This window comes from Oncorhynchus tshawytscha, linkage group LG33 (genome assembly GCF_018296145.1).
Source record: "Oncorhynchus tshawytscha isolate Ot180627B linkage group LG33, Otsh_v2.0, whole genome shotgun sequence".
Taxonomy (NCBI): Eukaryota; Metazoa; Chordata; class Actinopteri; order Salmoniformes; family Salmonidae; genus Oncorhynchus; species Oncorhynchus tshawytscha.
Window position 1 is genome coordinate 16959349 of NC_056461.1, and position 22452 is coordinate 16981800.

Sequence of the window (22452 nt, forward strand, 5' to 3'; positions counted from 1 at the left end):
GTTTATCAACTTTAAAAGCAGAATAACTTTCCCATTGTTTCTCAACTGTAATATATTATATAACATTTTTTTTATCTCTAAGTCTCTACTTTTATCCAATGTAAAAAACTGCATTTTAAATTTTGCTACATAAGGCTGAATCCTGCTGGTCGGTCACATGTATTTTTTGTCAATGTTTTGGTGTCAAACTGGTGGCAGTTGTGAAAAAAGTCAATAGTTGGAAGAGTTGCAGAGTTCATTGAAAATAATGCCATTGTTGATTAGATGCTTTTTTTCATTATGTAGGATACTTATTCTTGAAGCATATGGTCTATCTAATAGAAACTCATGGACAATACGGACACAAATAAAAATAAAACTGAAGACTATATGAATAAAAAAATTAAAGTTAATCAAGAATACATTTCCAGATTTACAATAGATCGACATAGATTTAATTACCGTAATTACTTAAGATTCTGGTAAGATTCCGGTAACTTTGGTAAACTACCTGTAGCTTTACAACCCTAAGGGTGAGGCTCACCTCTAGTAAAGGGAACAGATCCTTGTCTTCATCCTTCAACTGGTTCCACTTTGCTATCAGTGGAGGCATCAGCATCTGAATGTACTCCTAAACACATACAGTAGTACACACATTAGCAATCACACCTGAAAGGGGAAATCAAATGCAAGTGCAGATTCTGTATTGCTCAAGTCATTGTGGTGTGTGTGGAAGACATTGGCGGAATGTGTGTGTGTGTGTCTAAAGACAAGAATTCCTAAAGGAACATTCCCCCCCACACACACATTTTGAGGTCACAGTGTATCTGCCTCGCCAGCTCTTTCACTTATTTAATGATGCAAGTGTTTTAGTTCTTCGGTCTGTCACATGTAGAATATCCTCAAGATGATTTAGTCTCCAGAGAAGGTTCCGTGTCGGCATTTAAAAAGCCGTAGTGTACCCTTACAAACAAACGGGCCATAGCCGAGGCACTTTCATGGGTATATGACTGCGGAAAATACAACTTCATTGCCTTGCCCTACTGTAGCATACATGCCTAATATGACTATTATTCTGCATTGTGAATTGATGTGGAATTGTGCGAGGGCGGGGTCTACTAAACTAAAATATGTTATTGTTTTAATTCTTAAGAGTCTGACACACCAGCGCATCAATCTAAATAAATCATTTTTAAAAATTCCCATCAAAATCCTTCAGTTTAAGCTAGAGATATTTTTTGCACGGGCTCTGTCTCAATCCACCGAATCCGCCTATTTCGGCCTTCCGCATCTGCAGTGGAAGGTGGCTGAGCTACAGCAGTGTTCGTCAGCCCATGAGTCATCCTAAAAATCGGTCTTTCACAAAAACGTCTGTTAACGTCCAAAAGGTTTGGCCTCTGTAGAAAGGGGACTCTCACGAAGGTGTTCTCCGTTTTGCTCTACAACCCCCACAAGTGTCACGGGACTGTCTGAAGGTAACCCATACAAATAAATGGAAGTATAAAGGTACATTAATTTAGTTGTGGGATGTCTCATGGCCTGACAAACACCGCTGTAGCTCGGCCCCTTTCAGCACAAATGCGGAAGGCGGACATTGGCAGATGCGGTCGATTGAGAAACAGCCCATGCAAAAAAAAAAAAAAAAAAATCTCTCTAGCTTAAACATAAAACAAAATGTTCCATTTATCACATCCCTAGTATTTGTGTGCGCTTCTGTGTGTACCGGCTTGTTGAGGTGGTGTCCCACAGAGTCAGCGAGCGTCCCTATAGCGTCATACAGTATGAGCAGGTTCTTGTGTTGGTACTTGCTGAAGGCAAACACCAGAGTGTCCAGAATATAGGCCAGGTAGGGAACCAACTCTGTACACGCCTCCTCTTCCAGAGTGGCAAAGGCACTGAGAGGGGAGAGAAGAGAGGAGAGAGAGAGAAAGGGGTGAGAGAAAAATAAAGGGGAGTTTGGAACGTAACTTTGCAATCAAGCTGTTCAAAAACGTTTGATTGGGTCAACCAAACATCAATGATCATCATCTTTACTTCCACTCCCAAGGACAATAATCATCAGCTTGAGTGGGAAAACCAGTAATAAGTGGCTTTTGGTTATCTATCGATCATTTACAAAAAAATAAGAAAAAAAAGGACACATCTGGACAAAAGTAACCACAGCAAACCACACACTGACCGCAACTGAACCACAGTCAACCTCTCTCTCACCTGCAGGCGGCCTCCTGCACCCTCTTGTTGGAGTCCAGGATGCGTTTGAGCAGCTCAGTCATCAGGGGCTTCAGGTAGGTGTCAGGTGGCTGACTGACCACCCAGTGGGCATACCGACTCAGGGTCCAGCAGGTGATGGAGCGCACCAGGGCCTTCTTATCACTCAGACACTGCACCAGGTGGGGGATGAGCTCTGGCAGGTAGGCAATCATACCCTGCATACAACCTGGAAGGACAAAGGTGGGTGTTATTACTATAATTACCATGTATGCCAATGATGTCTGCTGGTTTCAAAGTTTACATATCAATGATATTCTAGCACTTCCAGGTGATTCTCATCCTCCCTACAAAGTCTCTTTCTCCCATCTCTTTCGGCATAACACTTCCTTCCCTTTCTCTCCCCTCGGGTTTCTAGTAGTCGCCCCCCGACCTTAGGGGTTAGGGTACTATAACAGGGCCTTACCCTCAGCGATGGCCCCCAGAACAAGTATTCCAGACTCCTTGATGACCCACTCTGGGTGAAAGAGGAGCTCTTTGAGGAGAGGCAAGATAGGGAGGAGCAGGTCGTCTCTGAACACGTTAGCCAACACATCCAACGCCGCTGCTGAACACTTACCTGAAAACAGAGAGAGAGAAGGACATGTAAGTATAGAGGTGTACACAGAAAAGCACCCTTGCCCACAAAAAAAGGTCAACAATATCAATGGCATATTGTACATATGTGGGGTAAGGCTGGAAGAGAGACAGCAAGATAAAGACAAAAGCATTGGACTTAAGTGGATGGAGATTGGAGAGGAGGGAGAGAGAGCTAGAAAAATTGTGAATGTGGAAAGAAAACCGAGTAAGTGTTTACATACCACAACAGTCAGAGGCTGGCACTAAGATAGCATTGAAAGAGCTGTATTCCGCCATTAGCAAACAAGAAAACGTTCACCTAGAGGCTGCGTTCCTATTAGCCAGGGACTTAAACGCAGGGAAACTTAAATCAGTTTTACCAAATGTATATCAGCATGTTAAATGTGAGACCAGAGGGGGGGGAAACAAACTCTGGACCACCTTTACTCCACACACACAGACGCATCTCACCTTCCATTTGGCAAATCTGACCATAATTCTATCCTCATGCTTACAAGAAAAAATTAAAAGCAGGAAGCACCAGTGACTAGATCAATAAAGTGGTCAGATGAAGCAGATGCTAATAGGACTATAGGACTGTTTTGCTAGCACAGACTGGAATATGTTCCGGGATTCCTCCAATAGCATTGAAGAGTACACCACATCAGCCATTGGCTTCATCAATAAGTGCATTGATGACGTCGTCCCCACAGTGACCGTACGTACATACCCCAACCAGAAGCCATGGATTACAGGCAACATCCACACTGAGCTAAAGGCTAGAGCTGCCGCTTTCAAGGAGCGGGACTCTAACCTGGAAGCTTACAAGAAATCCCGCTATGCCCTCCGACGAACCATCAAACAGGCAAAGTGTCAATACAGGACTAAGATCAGGACACCAGCTCTGACGCTCGTCGGATGTGGAAGGGCTTGCAATCCATTACAGACTACAAAGGGTAGCACAGCTGAGAGCTACCCAGTGACACGAGCCTACCAGACGAGCTAAATTACTTCTATGCAAATAACACTGAAACATGCATGAGAGCACCAGCTGTTCCGGAAGACTGTGTGATCACGCTCTCTGCAGGCGATGTGAGCAAGACCTTTAAACAGGCCAACATTCACAAGGCCGCAGGGCCAGACGGATTACCAGGACGTGTACTGCGAGAATGCGCTGACCAACTGGCAAGTGCCTTCACTGACATTTTCAACCTCTCCCTGTCCTAGTCTGTAACACTAACACGTTTCAAGCAGACTACCATAGTGCCTGTGCCCAAGAACACTAAGGTAACCTGTCTAAATGACTACCGACCCGTAGCACTCACATCTGTAGCCATGAAGTGCTTTGAAAGGCTGGTCATGGCTCACATCAACACCATTATCCCAGAAACCCTAGACCCACTCCAATTTGCATACCACCCCAACATATCCACAGATAATGCAATCTCTATTGCATTCCACACTGCCCTTTCCCACCTGGACAAAAGGAACACCTATGTGAGGATACTATTCATTGATTACAGATCAGCGTTCAACACCATAGTCCCCACAAAGCTCATCACTAAGCTAAGAACCCTGGGACTAAACACCTCCCTCTGCAACTGGATCCTGGACTTCCTGACGGGCCACCTCCAGGTGGTAAGGGTAGGTAACAACACATCCACCATGCTGATCCTCAACACAGGGGCCCCTCCTGTACTCCCTGTTCACTCATGACTGCACAGCCAGGCAGGACTCCAACACCATCATTAAGTTTGCCGATGACACAGCAACGACGAGACAGCCTATAGGGAAGTCAGAGACCTGGCCGTGTGGTGCCAGGACAACAACCTCTCCCTCAACGTGATCAAGACAAAAGGAGATGATTGTGGACTACAGGAAAAATGGACCGAGCACACCCCCATTCTCATCGATGGGGCTACAGTAGAGAAAGTTGAGAGCTTCATGTTCCTTGGTGTCCACATCAACAACAAACTAACATGGTCCAAGCACACAAAGACAGTCATGAAGAGGGTACGACAAAACCTATTCCCCCTCAAGAGACTGAAAAGATTTGGCCTGGGTCCTCAGATCTTCAAAAGGTTCTGCAGGTGCACCAGAGAGCATCCTGGCTGGTTGCGTCACTGCCTGTTATGGCAACTCCTTGGCCTCCGACCACAAGGCACTACAGAGGGTAGTGCGAACGGCCCAGTACATGGCCTTTCTAGGGAGTTTTTCCTAGCCACCGTGCTTGCTTGCATTGCTTGCTGTTTGGGGTTTTAGGCTGGGTTTCTGTACAGCACTTTGAGATATCAGCTGATGTACGAAGGGCAATATAAATCCATTTGATTTGATCACTCTATACCAAGAGGTGTCAGAGGGAGGCCCTAAAAATTGTCAAAGACTCCAGCCACCCTAGTCATAGAATGTTCTCTCTGCTACCGAACAGCAAGCGGTACCGGAGCGCCAAGTCTAGGTCCAAGAGGCTTCTAAACAGCTTCAAGCCCCAAGCCATAAGACTCCTGAACACCTCAATCAAATGGCTACCCAGACTATTTGCATTGCCCCCCCCTCCCCCTCTTTTACACCGCTGCTACTCTTTGTTGTTATCATCTTGGCATAGTCACTTTAATAACTCTACCTACATGTACATATTACCTCAAATTACCAGTGCCCCAGCACATTGACTCTGTATCGCTACCCCCCTGTATATAGTCTCGCAATTGTTATTTTACTGCTGCTCTTTAATTAGTTGTTACTTTTATTTCTTATTCTTATCCATATATTTTTTTAACTGCATTGTTGGTTAGGGGCTCGTAAGTAAGCATTTCACTGTAAGGTCTACAACAGTTGTATTCGGCGCATGTGACTAATACAATTTGATTTGAAAAACAGATAATCAGAGGTCCACTCACGGAGGTTCCAGTCAGAGATGGTGTCATCATCTTCCAGGTCATCGTCTTCATCGTCGTCTTCCTCAATCCCGTCCCGGTCACCCTCGTATTGCTGGGCAACCGTACGGGAGCGGTGGAACCTGGGCCTGATGTCCTGCTCGTTGTCAGGGATGGCCTCATCATCCTCCTCCACGTCACCCTGACACACACACTCACACAGTTAAACACACAAGTCTCACAAAAACACAAAGTTAGACACTCGCAAGTGTACACAGACACACACGTATGCAATTCAAATTATTTATACTACTTTAAGACATTGAGCTTCCTTTAGGCTTTAGCTGGGTAGCTGTCAGTTAACCTATCAGACTATAATCTTACAAGCAGACAGAGACCCATACATATTTATGAATCTTTAAAAATGTATATAATTGTAACCATAGTGACAGGTCAGTGACGGGTTATACTCAAACCTCAGGACCAACACATACCCAAGGTTGAGACAAGAGCCATGCACAGCAACAAGATTGATATGCCTTGCAATACCCTCCACCCTCTCCCTCCCCCAGGGTTGAGGTGTGATGTGTCAAGTACATCTTAATCACAGTCTCCAGTCCAGCAGCAGTCTAGCAGCCCATAGATCTATTTCCGGGCTCACACTCGGAGCAGACTGACCTTGAGCAGAATGATGTCGATCTCCGAGTACTTCATCCCGTTGACAAGCACCGGAGTCAGCCTGAAAACAGACAGGGGATGGAGGGTAGGGGAGAAGGGGCAAGGACAGGCCACATTTATACGTCAGCATTGTCACCACCGTGTAACAGATGAGCTCTAACAGCTATGTCTCTTGAGCAATGGCCGGGGTGACAGGATGAGGACAGTACACCCAGGGGTGAGGTCTAGAACGACTTAGTGTGGGATTGGAGCAAATGTTATAGCTAAAGCTTTGATATGGAGGCTGGTGTTGTACTGTGCATGTGTCACAAAGCATTTGTGCTGCTATGACCGTTATTGCTTTCCCATATGCCATATCTAACATTCTTGTAGTATCATCTGTGAGATGTTCTCTCTGTGTGTGTGTGTGTGTGTGTGTGTGTGTGTGTGTGTGTGTGTGTGTAAATTGTGTTACTCACTTGGAGAGGTGGTTACACAGAACGTCCTTACATACAGGCTGTTCAGCCAGGGTCAGCCAGAACTCACAGGCCTCCAGAGCCACATTCTCATCCTGGTCCTGAGTCCTCTGCAGCATGTACTGAGAAGGAGAGTACCAGGGGAAAATGTGTCCTTTAGCATTATACTTGTAGTGCACTTCCTCTATCAATATTCAGGATCCATTCCAAGGCCACAAGCTGGCCAGCCACAATCACCTGATTATGGATAAAGTTGGGAAATATAGCTTTTGGCCACTAGGTGGCATCTTGAGCTCATGTGATGAAAGACTTAGCTGAACCCATTCTAGTCTCTTGGTTTGTTTTTCTCCCTTCTTTCATCTCTATATCCCTCCCCACGCCCTCTCCCTCCATCTCAACCGCCTATATCCCTCCCCCAGTCCGACGCCAACCAGCCCCAGTCCGACGCCAACCAGCCCCAGTCCGACGCCAACCAGCCCCAGTCCGACGCCCCGGTCCTAGTCTCACCTCTATAATGTTGTGCATGTGTGGTAGGAGACGGTCCATGCGGACCTCCAGCAGCATGACCAGAGCTCTGCACACGTTCTTCCTCACCTCCGGTTCTTCATCAGTCGCCAAGGCAAATAGGTTCTACAGGGAGGGAAGGGGGTCAAACATTGTACACCTATGTACCCATACTAGTCTCAAAGGGACTGTCATTCCTCACTTAAAATTATTTGTAAAAGAATAATAATAATAATAATCCCATTACTATTGAATCGCATTTCCAATCTTAAAGACAAAGGGAAGGAGACGAGATAAGGACACATTTTAGGGCAATTGAGATAGAGCCAAGGAAAGGTTACTTGAGTTCAGACAATGTCTTCATGTGCGTCCTGAGGTCTGACGTGTACCACTTCCAACTACTGAGCCTCTAGCCATCTACCGACCACCTGAGCCTCTACTGACCACAGCCATCTCCTTTTACTCAAAGCCTGCTATCAACTCTGGCCTTCAGCCTGTTATCACAAAGAACTCCAGTGAAAATAGCTTTATAAAAACACCCTACAGAAATAAACCAATTTAGAGTATGCAAATCAGATTCCATGTGACCTGTCCCTCTTCTACGCAGAGTGCCCGCTCTCTCACCCCTACACCTAAAGACAGAGGGACTTTCAACAGCAGCCTTTTCTTTATCCCTTATCCGCCTGCAATATTCTACTGCCTGTCATGTATTGTCAACGTCACCGTGCTGGGTGCATCTGTCCTCATCCAGGGTCCAGCTGGCTGGAATTTAAGCTCATCAGTGGTTAACCTGATCTACTTCCAACGGCTTACCAGCCCTGAGCCAATCGGAGGAATTGGGGTTTGTGTACTGAACTGAAGCTAGGGTAGAACAGTGTTGTGCTGCCTAGAGGCTCAGAGCTAACCCACTGACACACTGCACTAAGGCCATATACCTGCCTGCCTGGATGACGCCTTCTGGGTCTTAGGGCTGGGGTGGGTGTGTGATAACCTAATGGCCATGTGTGATGGTCAGCAGAGGTGTTGTGGGTGTCAAAGGGAATATGTGCTAGTTGTGTGTTTGTACGTGTGGTATATGACTTGCTTGCATAACTTAGGGGTCACATAAGCCTCATACCATACCATGTGTCTGACTTTGTGGGCATATTAGAGAGTTACAGGGCTGTCTGGGGGTTATGAGAGGTCAGAGTGTATAGGTCAGAGGTCACTGCGGGGTCAGACTTGCCTCAATGAAGCCATCGATGTGCAGCATGAGGGCCTGGGTCCTACTTATGATGAACTGGTTGACGCAGGCGATGGCATGAGACCTGCAACACAACATGCCCTTTAAAACCTTAACTTCACACAAGCCAAATTCACATGATCCCCTCATCAATGCTGCCTCGGTCTCTGTTCCTCCCCCCACCTCCCTTTTCCCCAGTCTCCTATCTGGAATCTCAGACCTTGACAACACCAAAGGATGGATACAAATCAGAGAGAAAGTTTAATCTATAAGCCTGAGGAAAGAGGGATGTGAGGGGACATTTTGGGTCAAAGCGCCTGTGAATTTCTCTCAAATGTTTTAATAAATACTTGGCTATGGGTTGTTTTGGGACCGATTAGAGGAGGTGCAAGGTGTTGGCTCCCCCGTGAGTGAGGAGTGGGGAAAAAAAGGCAAGGCTGTGTGAGAGAGGGAGGTACAGTACACTCATACTAGAGTACAGTCATTCCTTCTAGGGACTTTTGCTTACCACTGTGCTTCAGCTTGCTGTCTGTGGTCTAGGCCAGGTTATTATAAGTCACTTTGTAGTGTGTCCAAACAAAAATGCATTTTTTGACCAATGGGTAAGATGTTAATTGGATAGATACTCCTCTAAAGAAAACCAATGGTCCAAACCTAATGTCTTTATCATAATCCGTTCAAAAAGGTTATTGGAGTTTTTACCCTTTTATGATGGCCAAAATTAGGGCAACTAAATCAATGGAGGCCAAAAAAAAGACAACAAAAAATATAATAGTCAGCTAGGCTGGATGCTGTACACGAACTGAGGCTAACTGAAAGGCTCACCGTTGAACTAGTAATCTTTCTTCATAAAATCCAGAGATCATAAAGCAATAGAGGTAAGATGGATATGACATGTAGTATTTTCACATTTTATTTTAAACTTCATATTAGTGCACCCTACACATTGTGACAACTGCTGTTGTAAAAAAAGGCTTTATAAATCTATTTGGTCTGAGTGCCTGATCAGGCGGTAAGGGCTGTTAATGAACCTCATTGGCCAAGGAGTGAGGACTGAGGGAGAGACAAGGCAGTGAGCAGGGGGAGCGGGAGAGATAGCCAGTACCTGATCTTGGGGCTGCTGTGCTTGAAGAACTGCAGGAACTTTGGGATCATGACATTGAGCGGACGGTCCAACATGTCACTGTCCAAGACCTCTGCGGAGTCCTCACAGATTTTCTGAAGAGCTCCAAACGCCCCCTAAAAGATAGGGGGGGGTGGAGAGAGAAAGAGTGAGAGATAGAGGGAGAGATTGAAAAATAGCAAGAGAGGAGGAAGGGATAGCGAGATGAAAATGGAGGAGGTGAAGGGTTAACCAACATGTTTCAGGGCCAGACAGTCACCTCAAAGACAGAAGATAGAGCAGAGACCATATGGACAGGAAACATGTCACACTCCATCAATCCTGAGTCAACCTATAAAAAAGGACAAGTACTATATCTAACGTCAGCACAAGGATAAAACGCGTAAACCAGACCCGGCTGGCCAATTAGGAAATGAACAGCAGGAGGTACTGATGAATTTGACGGTTAAATATAAAAACAGCTACACTATAGGCCTAGTCAAGGGAGAGGCAGTCAGTGTGTACTGTAGTCGCTCTATAACGACTAAAGTAAAGAACGTTTTTACCATAAAGGTCAACAGCGCTTCCGTGATATACAGTTTGGTACACACTCACAGTGAGCACACACACTAAACATGAGTCCAGCAGGTGTCCACTTGGCAGAGCAGCTAGATATACACAACCAAAAGTATGTGGACTTGTCGAACATCTCATTCCAAAATCATGGGCATTAAAATGGAGTTGGGTCCTCCACAGACGGCACCGCCGAGTGCTGAAATTGTCTGTCCTCGGTTGCAACACGCACTACAGAGCTCCAAGCTGCCTCTGGAAGCAATGTCAACAGAGAACTGTTCGTCAGGAGTTTCTTGCAATGGGTTTTTGCAAGAAGCGCCCGACGAACAGTTCTCTGTTGCAACCGAGGACAGACAATTTCAGCACTCGGCGGTCCCGTCTGTGAGCTTGTGTGGCCTACCACTTTGCGGCTGAGCCGTTGTTGCTCCTAAACGTTTCCACTTCGCACTTACAGTTGACCGGGGCAGCTCTAGCAGGGCAGACAAACTGACTTGTTGGATAGGTGGCATCCTATGACGGTGCCACGTAGAAAGTCTCTGAGCTCTTCAGTAAGGCCATTCTACTGCCAATGTTTGTCTATGGAGATTGCATGGCTGGGTGCTCAATTTTATACACCTGTCAGCAACGGGTGTGTCTGAAATAGCCGAATCCAATCATTTGAAGGGGTGTCCACATTCAGTATACATAGTGTATCAATGAGAGCCACATGTGTCTATGCACTACGCTTAACTACTCTACAGGAGTGTCTTATTTTCCACACTTAAAATATGTATTATTTTCTCCCAACCTGTCACTCAATGCCCTTGAGCCCAAAACTAGCAAACATCACAGCTGTACATTATATACAGTGCCTGTTCACACCCCTAGACTTTTTCCACATTTTGTTGTGTTACAGCCTTAATTTAAATTGGATTACATTTAGAGTTGACACTGGCCCACACACAATACACCATAATGTCAAAGCGGAATTGTGGTTTTCAAAATGTTTACAAATTAATCAAAAAAATGTGAAGCTGAAATGTCTTGAGTAAATATTCAACCCCTTTGTTATGGCAAGCCTAAACAATTTCAGGAGTACACATTTTCTTAAATCACATTATAAGCTGCTTGCAATATTAGTGTCATTATATTTTGAATGACTACCTTATCTCTGTAGCCCACACATACGATTATCTCTAAGGTCCCTCAGTCGAGCAGTGAATTTCAAAACAGATTTAACCACATGGAGGTTTTCCAATACCTCGCAAAGAAGGGCACCTATTGGTAGATGGGTATAAAAAAAGCAGATATTGAAAATCCCTTTGAGCATGGTGAAGTTATTAAATTACACTTTGGATGGTGTATCAATACACCCAATCACTACAAAGATACAGGTCTCCTTCCTAACTCAGTTGCCTGTGAGGAAGGAAACCACTCAATGACTTCACCATGATGCCAATGGTGACTTTAAAACAGTTAGGGAGTTTAATTGCCGTGATAGGAGAAAACTGAGGATGGATCAACAACATTGTAGTTACTCAACAATACGAACCTAACTGACAGAGTGAAAAGGAAGCCTGTAAAGACAAATATTCCAAAACATGCATCCTGTTTATGAGGCACTAAAGTAATACTGCAAAAAATGTGGCAAAGCAATTAAACTTTTTGTCCTGAACACAAAGTGTTATGTTTGGGGCAAATCCAATACAACACATTACATTACTGAGTACCACTCTCCATATTTTCAAGCATAGTGGTGGCTGCATCATGCTATGGGTAAACTTGTAATCGTTAAGGACTGGGGAGTTTTTCAGGATAAAAAATAAACGGAATGGAGCTAAGCACAGGCAAAACCCTAGAGGAAAATCTGTGTCTGCTTTCCACCAGACACTGGGATAGGACTTCACCTTTCAGCATAACTTAAAACACCAAGGCCAAATCTACACTGGAGATGCTTACCAAGAAAACTGTGAATGTTCCTGAGTGGCCGAGTTACAGTTTTGACTTAAATCTACTTGAAAATCCATGGCAAGACCTGAAAATGGATGTCTAGCAATGATCAACAACCAATTTGACGATTCCAGAAAAGAATATGCACATATTGCACAATCCTGGTGTGCAAAGCTCTTAGAGACTTATCCTGAAAGACTCACAGCTGTAATTTCTGCCAAAGGTGCTTCTACAAAGTATTGATTTAGGGGTTTGAATACTTATGTAAATGAGATATTTCTGGATTTTATTTTCAATACATTTCTAAAAACATGCTTTCACGGTCATTGTAGGGCAATGTGTGTCGATGGGTGAGATTTTTTTTATTTTTATATATATATATTTTTATAAATACATTTTGAATTCAGACTAGAACAAAACATGGAATAAGTCAAGGGTTATGAATAATTTCTGAAGGCAATGTACACACAAATAAGCACAAGCCCCTTGAAAAGCTCCATTGTCTAAATCTAACGAGGACATTGACGATGTAAGCCTGCATCATGTTTGAATGCATCTGATGATTTGCAGTTCTGTCTGTAAATAATGATAATGCAGCCCAGGGAAATATATATTCTGGGATTGACGGCAGTGGCAGATAAATTCAATATGCCGTCAGTCATACATTACACACACGGAGAGGAATGCAACAAAGACCACGGCGGCCGTGGCAGCGGTGCTGTCTGAGGGCCGTTTCCTAGGTAACCATTTCCAGGGCGGGCGCTCTTTCCTTCCAACCAGTCAGCTTAGAGACTGAGACCGAGACGATGTGGTTAAAGAAAATAAGGTTTCTGTCTGTATGAGAGACAGCCGGTCCAACCAAGGTTAAACCAAGGTCAGCAATGATATAGCTTACAAGGAAGTGGATGCAGCCTATTAGGATGGAGACTGTGTAGGCAAAGGGCTGTAATCCAGGCACTCCACGTTGCGTTGTCCATAAGAACAGCCCTTAGCTGTGGTATATTTGCCATATACCACACCTCCTCAGGCCTTATTGTTTAATTGTTCAAATTCATTTCTGATTGGCTAGAAGGACATTCTAGAACGGACATTATATTTACTGTAGATACACGGGACAGCACTTTCTCAAATCAGATACTGCTGATCTGTCTGATATGATCTGTCTGAACTTGCAAACGCTCATGGGATTGCTAAAAATAAAAGTTTGGCCAGTTTCTAAACCTTTAGACCTAATGACGTGCTTCTGAACATGAGCTTAGCAAGTGTAGCACATGGGGATTTGTGACATGTACTCCTCAGCCTTAAAATGTCCTGCTTGCGTCGCCTCATTATCGAGCTTTTGAGGTGGCATGATCGGCTAAGACGCTTGAGGAGGGTGGCCACGTGTGTTTGTGAAGCGGAGGACCCGAGGTTGCGCCAGGTATGGGCCGAAATGAGAGGAAGTGGTACTCGCTAAGCAAGCAGTGTGAAGGTGTTCCCCCTAGCCAACGTCGCCATGACATAGTCTACAAATGTAATAGGAGATTTCTATTGAAGAAGCAGTTTCTTCATACTGATACAATATGCTGCCCTAACTAGGGGTGTTAATGTTTAAACAGGATCGTTAATTAAAATCACAGTGCAGTTATCAAAAAACTACTAACAGGCCCCGATCATCATCATCAAGGGAAAAATAATAAATGCTGTAACATTAGTAGAAGATATGCATCTTTTCATTGATTTGCCACGGATAAAAAGCGCGCCGCACGTCATCGTCATTATCTGTAAGAAAAATGGCAGTCCCATAGCGCGGCGCACAATTGGCCCAGCGTCGTCTGGGTTAGGCCGTCATTGTAAATAAGAATTTATTGTTAACCGACTTGCCTAGTTAAATAAAATGTTTTAAAAAATAAAATGTTAGATGTCTATGAATATGCTGTCATACATCACTGCAACGAGCAATCACATTGATGAGAATTGGAACATGAAGTAGGTACTGGCAACAGAACATGGAGTAGAGGCACACAGAGAACCTACAACGACATTAACCTTTTGAGTGACGGGGGCAGGATTTTGATGTTTGGATGAAAACGTACCCAAATGAAATTGCCCATTTCTCAGGCCCAGAATATGCATATAATTGTGTGATTTGGATAGAAAACACTAAAGTTTCCAAAACTGTCAAAATATTGTCTGTGAGTATAACAGAACTGATATTGCAGGCGAAAACCTGAGGAAAATCCAACCAGGAAGTGCTGTTTTTCCTGAAAGCTCTATGTTCCATTGCATGCCTTCCCTCCATTTAAAGGGATATCAACCAGATTCCTTTTCCTATGGCTTCCACATGGTGTGAAGTCTTTAGACATAGTTTCAGGCTTTAATTCTGAAAAATGAGCGAGAAAGATCACATCACGTCATTGGATGGCTGGGTGCCAGCAGCGTTTTGCATGCACCAACAGAGTGGAGCAGACATGCTCTCTCCCTCTCTCTCTCCTATTGAAGAAGCTATAGTCCGGTTGAAATATTATCGATTATATATTGTAAAAACAACCTAATTTGATTATAAAAAAACTTTTAACATGTTTCTACGAACTTTACGGATACTATTAGAATTTTTCGCCTGCCCCGTCGTGACCGCTCGAGCCTGTGGATTTCTGAACATAACGCGCCAACCAAATAGAGTTATTTTGGATATACAAATAATCTTTATGGATCAAAAGGAACATTTATTGTGTAACTGGGAGTCTCGTGAGTGCAAACATCCGAAGATCATCAATGGTTAGAGATTCATTTTATTGCTTTTCTGACCAATCTACTTTGCTGCTAGCTGTTTGTAATGCTTGTCTGCTGAGAGAGATGTTCTAACATAAACCCTTGGATAGCTTTTGCCAAAAAGCTTTTTTGAAATCTGACACACTAAGCTAAGCTGTAACAAGCTACGCTGTGTTTTGCTATATTGCACTTGTAATTTCATGAAAATTAAATATTTTTTGTAATTTAATTTGATGCTCTGCAATTCAGCGGATGTTGATGAAAATGATCCCGCTAAAGGGATGAGTGCGCCAAGAAGTTAACCTCTGGTGACACCCCATCCCGTGAACAGGACCGTTGTCATCATCTGACACTAATTAGCATAACGCAACGGACATAAATCTTCCTAGAAAATATTCCTATTCATGAAAATCACAAGTGAAATATATTGGAACACAGCTTAGCCTTTTGTTAATCACCCTGTCATCTCAGATTTTTGAAAATATGCTTTACAGCCAAAGCTAGACAAGCATTTGTGTACGTTTATCGATAGCATAGCATTATGCCTTGCTAGCAGCAGGCAACCTCGTCACGAAAATCAGAAAAGCAATCAAATTTAATCATTTACCTTTGATGAACTTATTCACTCACGAGACTCCCAGGTAGATAGCCAAAGTTCATTTTTCCCCAAAATATTATTTTTGTAGGCGAAATATGTCCGTTTGTTCTTCACGTTTGGCTGAGAAATCGACCGGAAATTGCGGTCACGACAAAGCCGAAAAATATTCCAAATTAGCTCCATAATATTGACAGAAACATGGCAAACGTTGTTTAGAATCAATCCTCAAGGTGTTTTTCAAATATCCATCGGGACAATTGGTTTCTCAGTAGAAGCGATTGGAATAATGGCTACCTCTGTACTTTACGCAAGATTTTCTCTCCGGGAGCATCATGTGACCACTTGCGCAATGTAGCCCCCTACGGGTATTCTTCAACATAAATGCGTAAAACTACGTCACAATGCTGTAGACACCTTGGGGAATACGTAGAAAGCGTAAGCTGGTTCATAGCACACAGCGCTTTCAAAACCTGGGGCACTTCCGGATTGGATTTCTCAGGCTTTCGCCTGCAACATCAGTTCTGTTATACTCACAGACAATATCTTTACAGTTTGAAACTTTAGAGTGTTTTCTATCCAAAGCTGTCAATTACATGCATATTGTAGCATCTTGTCCTGACAAAATATCCCGTTTCAAACGGGAATGTTTTTTTCCCAAAAATGAAAATACTGCCCCTAGAGTCTCAACAGGTTTTAATACCACCGCGCTGAGTGGGTGTGGGACAGCAGTAAGGTGTGTGCCGTCTGGTAGGGTTTCCACTAGTTACCACAGTCAAAACATTTTGGGATGGGCTATATCGTAAACATTTATTAATTTAAGGTTAGGCGTAAGGTTAGCAGTTTGGTTAGGGTTTAAAAATCACATTTTAACCCTTGTGTTGTCTTAAGGGTAAAAAAAAAAAAAATGACCCACCACTATGTTAACTGCAGAGAAAATCCCCTAACTGACATTTTTCAACTGGACTTTTCCTAGTGTGACCACAACATTAGAAAAAGTGAAACATCGCCTTTGTTCATATTTCCATGAAAGCTGTTCTCGACCAGGGTACAAATATTGTCTTAGAGTCATTTTTGACCCGGCAGTTATAAAATCATTTACACACCACAAAAACAATGAGAAATTTAGATTGTGTGCTACCGATTGAACTCAGACAAAACAAAAACTCTGCATGTGCAGCATTTCCCCTCAGCGACCCCACACGACTTTCACAGAAAAAAGAAACAATGACAAAATAAACAATTTCAGGCAAAATAAAAATTTCTTGAAAGCGATGTTTACTAATGGGGAATGCAGTCAGAGGCTATAAAGGTGCTGCAGATGACAGTCCCCCCAGTTCTCTCTTTGCTGAAGGCATGAGTGCACGTTTCAGTGCCCAACAGGTCGTAGACCTGATTTATTAAGATGTCCAGGAGGAATAAGGAAACAATTTAGAAGAGGAGGTATCTGAAGAAGATGGGGGAAGAATACAACCCAGAGCACATTGCATCATCTTCAGATGAAGAAGAAATCCCCCAAGCTGAAAGAGAGACATTTCTGTAAAAGACCAGCAAAATAACATGGTCCTTGTCACCATTGACAATCAGGGCAGGATGGCAGGACAAATGTCATAAGGATGACCCCAGAGCCCACAAGACATGCAGTTGCTCATGTCCAGGACAGTGCCTCAACATTCTACATGTTCATCGCAAAAGGCATCGAAAAAAATCTTCCTGGAGATGACAAATTGAGGGTTTCTGTAAATATGGAGACAACTGGAAAAGGATGGATGAGATTGACCTGCGTACCTATACAGGGCTGCTAATCTTAGCGGGTGTGTATAGGTCCCGAGGCGAGGCTACATGTGGTCTCTGGGATTCTGAGAGTGGAAGGGAGATTTTCTGTGCCACGATGCCACTGAGTCTTTCACACGTTCTCAAGAATGCTACGGTTTGATAACCATGAGTCAAGACCTGCAAGACTTGTGAGAGACAAACAAACGACCATAAGAGAGGTCTGGGAGAAGGGGATTGAGCGTCTGACAATCCTCTACAACCCTGGGCCTGCAGTAACAGTGGATAAGCAACTGGTTCCATTCAGAGGTACATTTTTATTTTCATATCACTAATGTAAGTGATTTTCACTGTTCATTTTATTATGTATTGCTGTAATATCCTTGATGTATGTTATTGTTTTCTGTGACACTGATACTAATTACTGATAGTAATCTCTTTTGTCAAAAGGTTGCTGTCCTTTCCCGGCAGTATATGCCCAGCAAAGTATGGCATCAAGATATGGGTAGCCTGTGACGCACAATCCAAGTCTACACAGGGAAGCCGACCAGTGGAAGCCTGGAGAAGAACCAGGGGGTGCGGGTTGTACTTGATGTGACAGATGGACTGAGGGGGCATAATGTCCCACGTAACAATTTCTTTACCTCTTATGGACTCAGCCAGCAGCTCCTGAAGAGGAAGATACCATGGTTGGCACAGTTCGAAAGAATAAGCCTCGCACACGAGGCGCACAATTGGCCCAGTGTCATCCGGGTTTGGCCATCATTGTAAATGAGAATTTGTTCTTAACGGACTTGCCTACTAAATCAATTTAAAAAAACAGGCTTTATGACTTTGTGGCAACGACAGGTAGATAGAAGCCAGGACCGTGGTAGATTGAACTGCATTGCCCCCTAGCGGCCATACGTAGAACCACATCTGAACTCACCTCTTAACTTTTTGTATTTATGTTGTTTTTTTAATGGCACTTTAAACGTTAAGACAAAATGTATATCCCTAGTCCTAACATTCAAAAAGGTTACCAAGAAGACATCCAACCAGGAAAAGGTCCAACCAGGAAAAACATAGCTAGCATTCATTTATTTTTGCAGCTTCTGATGACTGGGACAGGTGTGTGTGTGTGTGTGTGGTGTGTGTGTGTGTAAGCAGCAGAGAAAGCGGGAGGGCAGTCAGACTAAGAGCACATTCCAATGAACCTGGACAGTCCTGGTAAGGCTAAGAGCCTTGCTTTGGAAACGTGTAAGAATTACAACTATGCAAAAATAAATCGGAGCTGGTTGAGAGGAGAGAGAAAGGAATTATATAAAAAAAACTAATGTTACTACTCCTTTATCCTCTGTTAGAAAGCTATGTTCAGACAACATGGTAGAGTATACAGTACAGTGTCTGAATGAGAAAGCACTTGGTTGTTCGGTCAGTCGACCAGCACCAACCTCCCGTTAATCACCACAGTAAAAACGGCTCTCCAGCAAAACCTAAATTAAGCAATCAGCCAATATTCTATAAGCATGAGGTGACATCCCACACACATACCTGCTCTGGCCTTTTTATAGAGCGAGGGGCGCAGAGGGAAGAGGGGAAGAGAGGGAAAGGGGTGACAGAGGAGAACGGGAACAGGAAACAGGGAGAGAGGGGTATTGCTGTGACAAGAGACAGAACCGGTTCGGACGCGGTCTGCGGTCGTAGTGACTGCTGTGCTGACGGTCAGAGAGACAGACACCTGTGTGGAGTTAGCATTAGGGTTGGGTGACGTCTGGAATGACACATTTTCCCATCCTAACATTGTTGATATACGATTGTATAGTCTACAAAAAGTCCCTCTGTACCCAACATCATTACTAAACTTTAAACAAGTTACCACACCAAGTCTCAGGGATGGCTATCTCTGGAAATTCCTTTGGTCTCTACGGAGTTCGGTAAATCAGCTTTAAATTTTCTTAAACCTTATTTTTGGAACAATCTTCAAAATGTTCTTAAATTTGATGTTTTGGTGCCTCTAGGCCAATTCAGAAAGCTGATTGAGGACCTTATTACTAATGAACGTGTTTATGACAGTGTTTTTCCTTTCTGCTTTCGTTTTGTATTTAAATTTGGATGTGTGCATTTTCAGTAATTCAGGGCTCATCTGTAAAAGAGACCTTGGTCTCAGTATGACTCTCTAATAAAATAAAAGTTGAAAGAAAGAAAATGAAGGCTATGGCATTTAGGGACAATACAATTTGGCATGTTGCCCTGCTGTGTGCTCACTGCCAGACTACAGTCAAATTCAAATAAGCTAAAACAATCATGTGACATCACGATGTTGTCACCATCGACGATGGTAGACGATGCAATCGTAAAATTGCCAAACCTAGTTAGCATTTTCATTCCACACTGAGGTAGAATCTACTCAGCTCACAGGGATCTGTGCAGACAGAGGGACTGAGATTCATCTAATACTTGGGAGAGCAGGAGAGGGCAAAACGCAGACAATGAGACTGCAGCACAGAAACTCAAGATTGTGTCTGAGAGCACTGCAGATTTCAACATAAATATAGTCTGCGTGCAATAAGGATTTTAACACACACAGCTCAAAACGGTGTGTGATGTGGATAATCTAGTAATAGGCCAGCCGCTGAAGGATCATCTTTATGTATAAAAACACATAAAAGACACACTGCTCATAGCCAAAATCAGAGCCACGCCACCCAGTGCCAATAGCACTGCCTTTGAGGCCCAGTAGACTTTGAGGTCGTCAACTCACATAATTTGCTACCCAGAGCCCTGTACCACGCAAAGCTGTTAGGACCACTGCCAGAGCTCAGTCAGTGGAATGCCTTTTTTACACACACATACACACACACAAATGTACCAGTCAGCTAGAATTTACAAGTCCAACGGCTGTATGTAACATGACCCGGCTGAGGCTAATCCATATGCTCTGAATAACTCACATCAATCACTGACATATTAACAGCAGGCCTGATACGCTACATGCATACTATTTGTATTCTCTGATGAATGCAACTACTCTTTCAGCAAATTAAAAACAGCAGAACTAGGCTACGCAGATCTCAAGGCGACACTTCTAAACCGACTTGACGAGGTTCCTCTAGTCGAGTACACCAAACCCTTAGGAGTACCCGCCAGTCTGCCTGAAGAGTACTACCAAAACACAATCACAGCTCATTCCAGCTCCACCGCAGAAAATACAGAGCTAAATCTCTGCTTCTAAACCAGCTCTGTGTTGGGAGGAACACCCTGTGTCAATAGTGAGAACCATTGTACAGGCTTTCCTTTGGGATGTCTGCCAGGCCCAGGCGTAAGGGTCAACTCGATCTCCCGTCGGCTTTACTTGGATTCCCTTTGATGAGTCCAGATTGTGTCCCGTTGAAGATAGCACTGGGGCATATTTAAGTGTAAGACTATAAGAGTGATCCATGCTTCCATGGTAAATTATCAATGGCATGCAGATTGTGTAGATCTGAATGAGCCATTGGACACACACAGACACACACAGGTTCAAAGAGATGTTAAAAGGAAGTGGAGACACTAATCTGTCATCAAGCCAAGATTAGGTCATTCTGAAGTACAAAGGTCATGTGCTGTCTGTGTCCAATCAACACTACACACAAGTGAGTAAGAAGAAAATGAGAGGGTGTCTGGGCTTTACTGTAAGTGAATGCACGTAGGTGTGTGAGCTCACCTGTGTGTGTGTGTCGTGTCTGTGTCTCTCTGTGTGTCCTTCAGAACACAGTGATCTGAAGGATGGAGAACAAGCTATATGATGAAAAATAGTGGAGTTGGTACAGGTACAGCAGACTAGTGCTTGCGAACACAGCATTGAGAGATATATATATATGCATTTACAATTTTTTTTTTAACAAATCGATAGTCAAAGCATCCATATAATATAATGACATTTAACTGCGTCAATTACCCCCTCTCCCCATCACTAGTGTATGTGAAGAACTCTGTGTGTGTGTGTGGCACCCTCAAATCAGCTCATTTGTGAGGCGCGAGTGTGTGGCTTTATATTTACTGCTGCTGGCAAGCCGCCAGGGGCCACCGCAAAGAATCCTGGGACAGCCAGGCTATTTTTGGGGCTGTTGCAAGGGAGTGTTTTCCCACGATGCAACTCTGCATCAGCAGCACCGGGCTTGATGCAAAGTATGACGCCCAAATCAAATTGGTATTTAAAATACGCTAGCCTCCATGCAAACACACTCCATTCATTCCTTCGTAGTTTGATCATCAAATGCACTTAGTGGATTTTTCTAACCCTCTCCCTGACTTGAATATCTATGAGCACAGCATAGCAGAGAGAAGGCTATAACTCTGGACACACCCATAACTAAAGGCGTGTCAGAGAGGAGAGCTGTGAGAGGGGACTGGCAGACCAACAGCAGATGGAGTAACACCTGAGGGGTATACTACAATCGAAGCAAGATTTTCTCAGGGTTTTGTAGCTTCAGATTCCAGCTCAGGCTTCATCCGTACTACGACGGTGGAGATTTCTCGCCCGGCTGCAGCCAACTCTAGCAGGCTTGTAACTGCGGATGCGGGTCACACATGGCTAGTCAAAACGCCAAACTCTTCACTGATAATGCTGAAACATCAATCCATGGGCAAGTCAGTGCCACGTTTTCATGTGCCGAAGTCAAAAGGAAAGAAAAGTTACCTTGCAAAATCAGCAGGCTATCGTGTGAAATAAGCTTGAAGTACAGTCTTAATTTTATTACTACTTTATTACTCATTAATGCAGCCTTTGGCAGGTAGCCTAGTGGTTAGAGGGTTGGGCCAGTAACCGAAAGGTTGCTAGACCAAATCCCTGAGCTGACAATGTACAAATCTGTCGTTCTGCCCCTGAACAAGGCATTTAACCCAGTGGGCCGTCATTGAAAATTTGTTTAAACGAAGGTTAAATTTTAAAAAATGAAAATCCGTGCACAAGCACCTAATTTTGCACACCTAACAATTTTTTGTTTGTTATTAAAGACAAATAAGTTTCATCATTGTATGATGCAAGGAACCACATTACAAAATAACCTATATTACCATATTTGTTTACCATCGAGAATCGGAAGAAAATGCAGAAAAACACCCTGCCCATTGGCTTCTTTGCATATTCAAGCTTGTCTCAAAATACAACACTGCCCCTTTAAGGCTCTCCTGGAGGATGGCCACCCTTGCTAGCCTATAAAATACTGCAAAAT

The 22452-nt window shown here is 43.7% G+C and overlaps 1 protein-coding gene across 2 annotated transcripts in view; it reads right to left on the reverse strand.

Moving 5' to 3' along the window:
• Positions 1–22452, reverse strand: part of tnpo1 (transportin 1) — a 63318-nt gene that overhangs the window by 18837 nt on the left and 22029 nt on the right. For both annotated transcript variants that reach the window (XR_006080671.1, XM_024397292.2), the window contains exons 6-15: positions 9640–9773; positions 8538–8619; positions 7316–7438; positions 6812–6930; positions 6354–6414; positions 5700–5877; positions 2654–2806; positions 2191–2416; positions 1703–1874; positions 524–610 (exon numbers count right to left, since the gene is read on the reverse strand). Coding sequence is in view for 1 of the 2 variants with exons in the window: in XM_024397292.2 (XP_024253060.2) it covers positions 524–610; positions 1703–1874; positions 2191–2416; positions 2654–2806; positions 5700–5877; positions 6354–6414; positions 6812–6930; positions 7316–7438; positions 8538–8619; positions 9640–9773 (1335 nt within the window). In the remaining variant the exon portion in view is untranslated. The remainder of the gene's footprint in view (positions 1–523; positions 611–1702; positions 1875–2190; positions 2417–2653; positions 2807–5699; positions 5878–6353; positions 6415–6811; positions 6931–7315; positions 7439–8537; positions 8620–9639; positions 9774–22452) is intronic.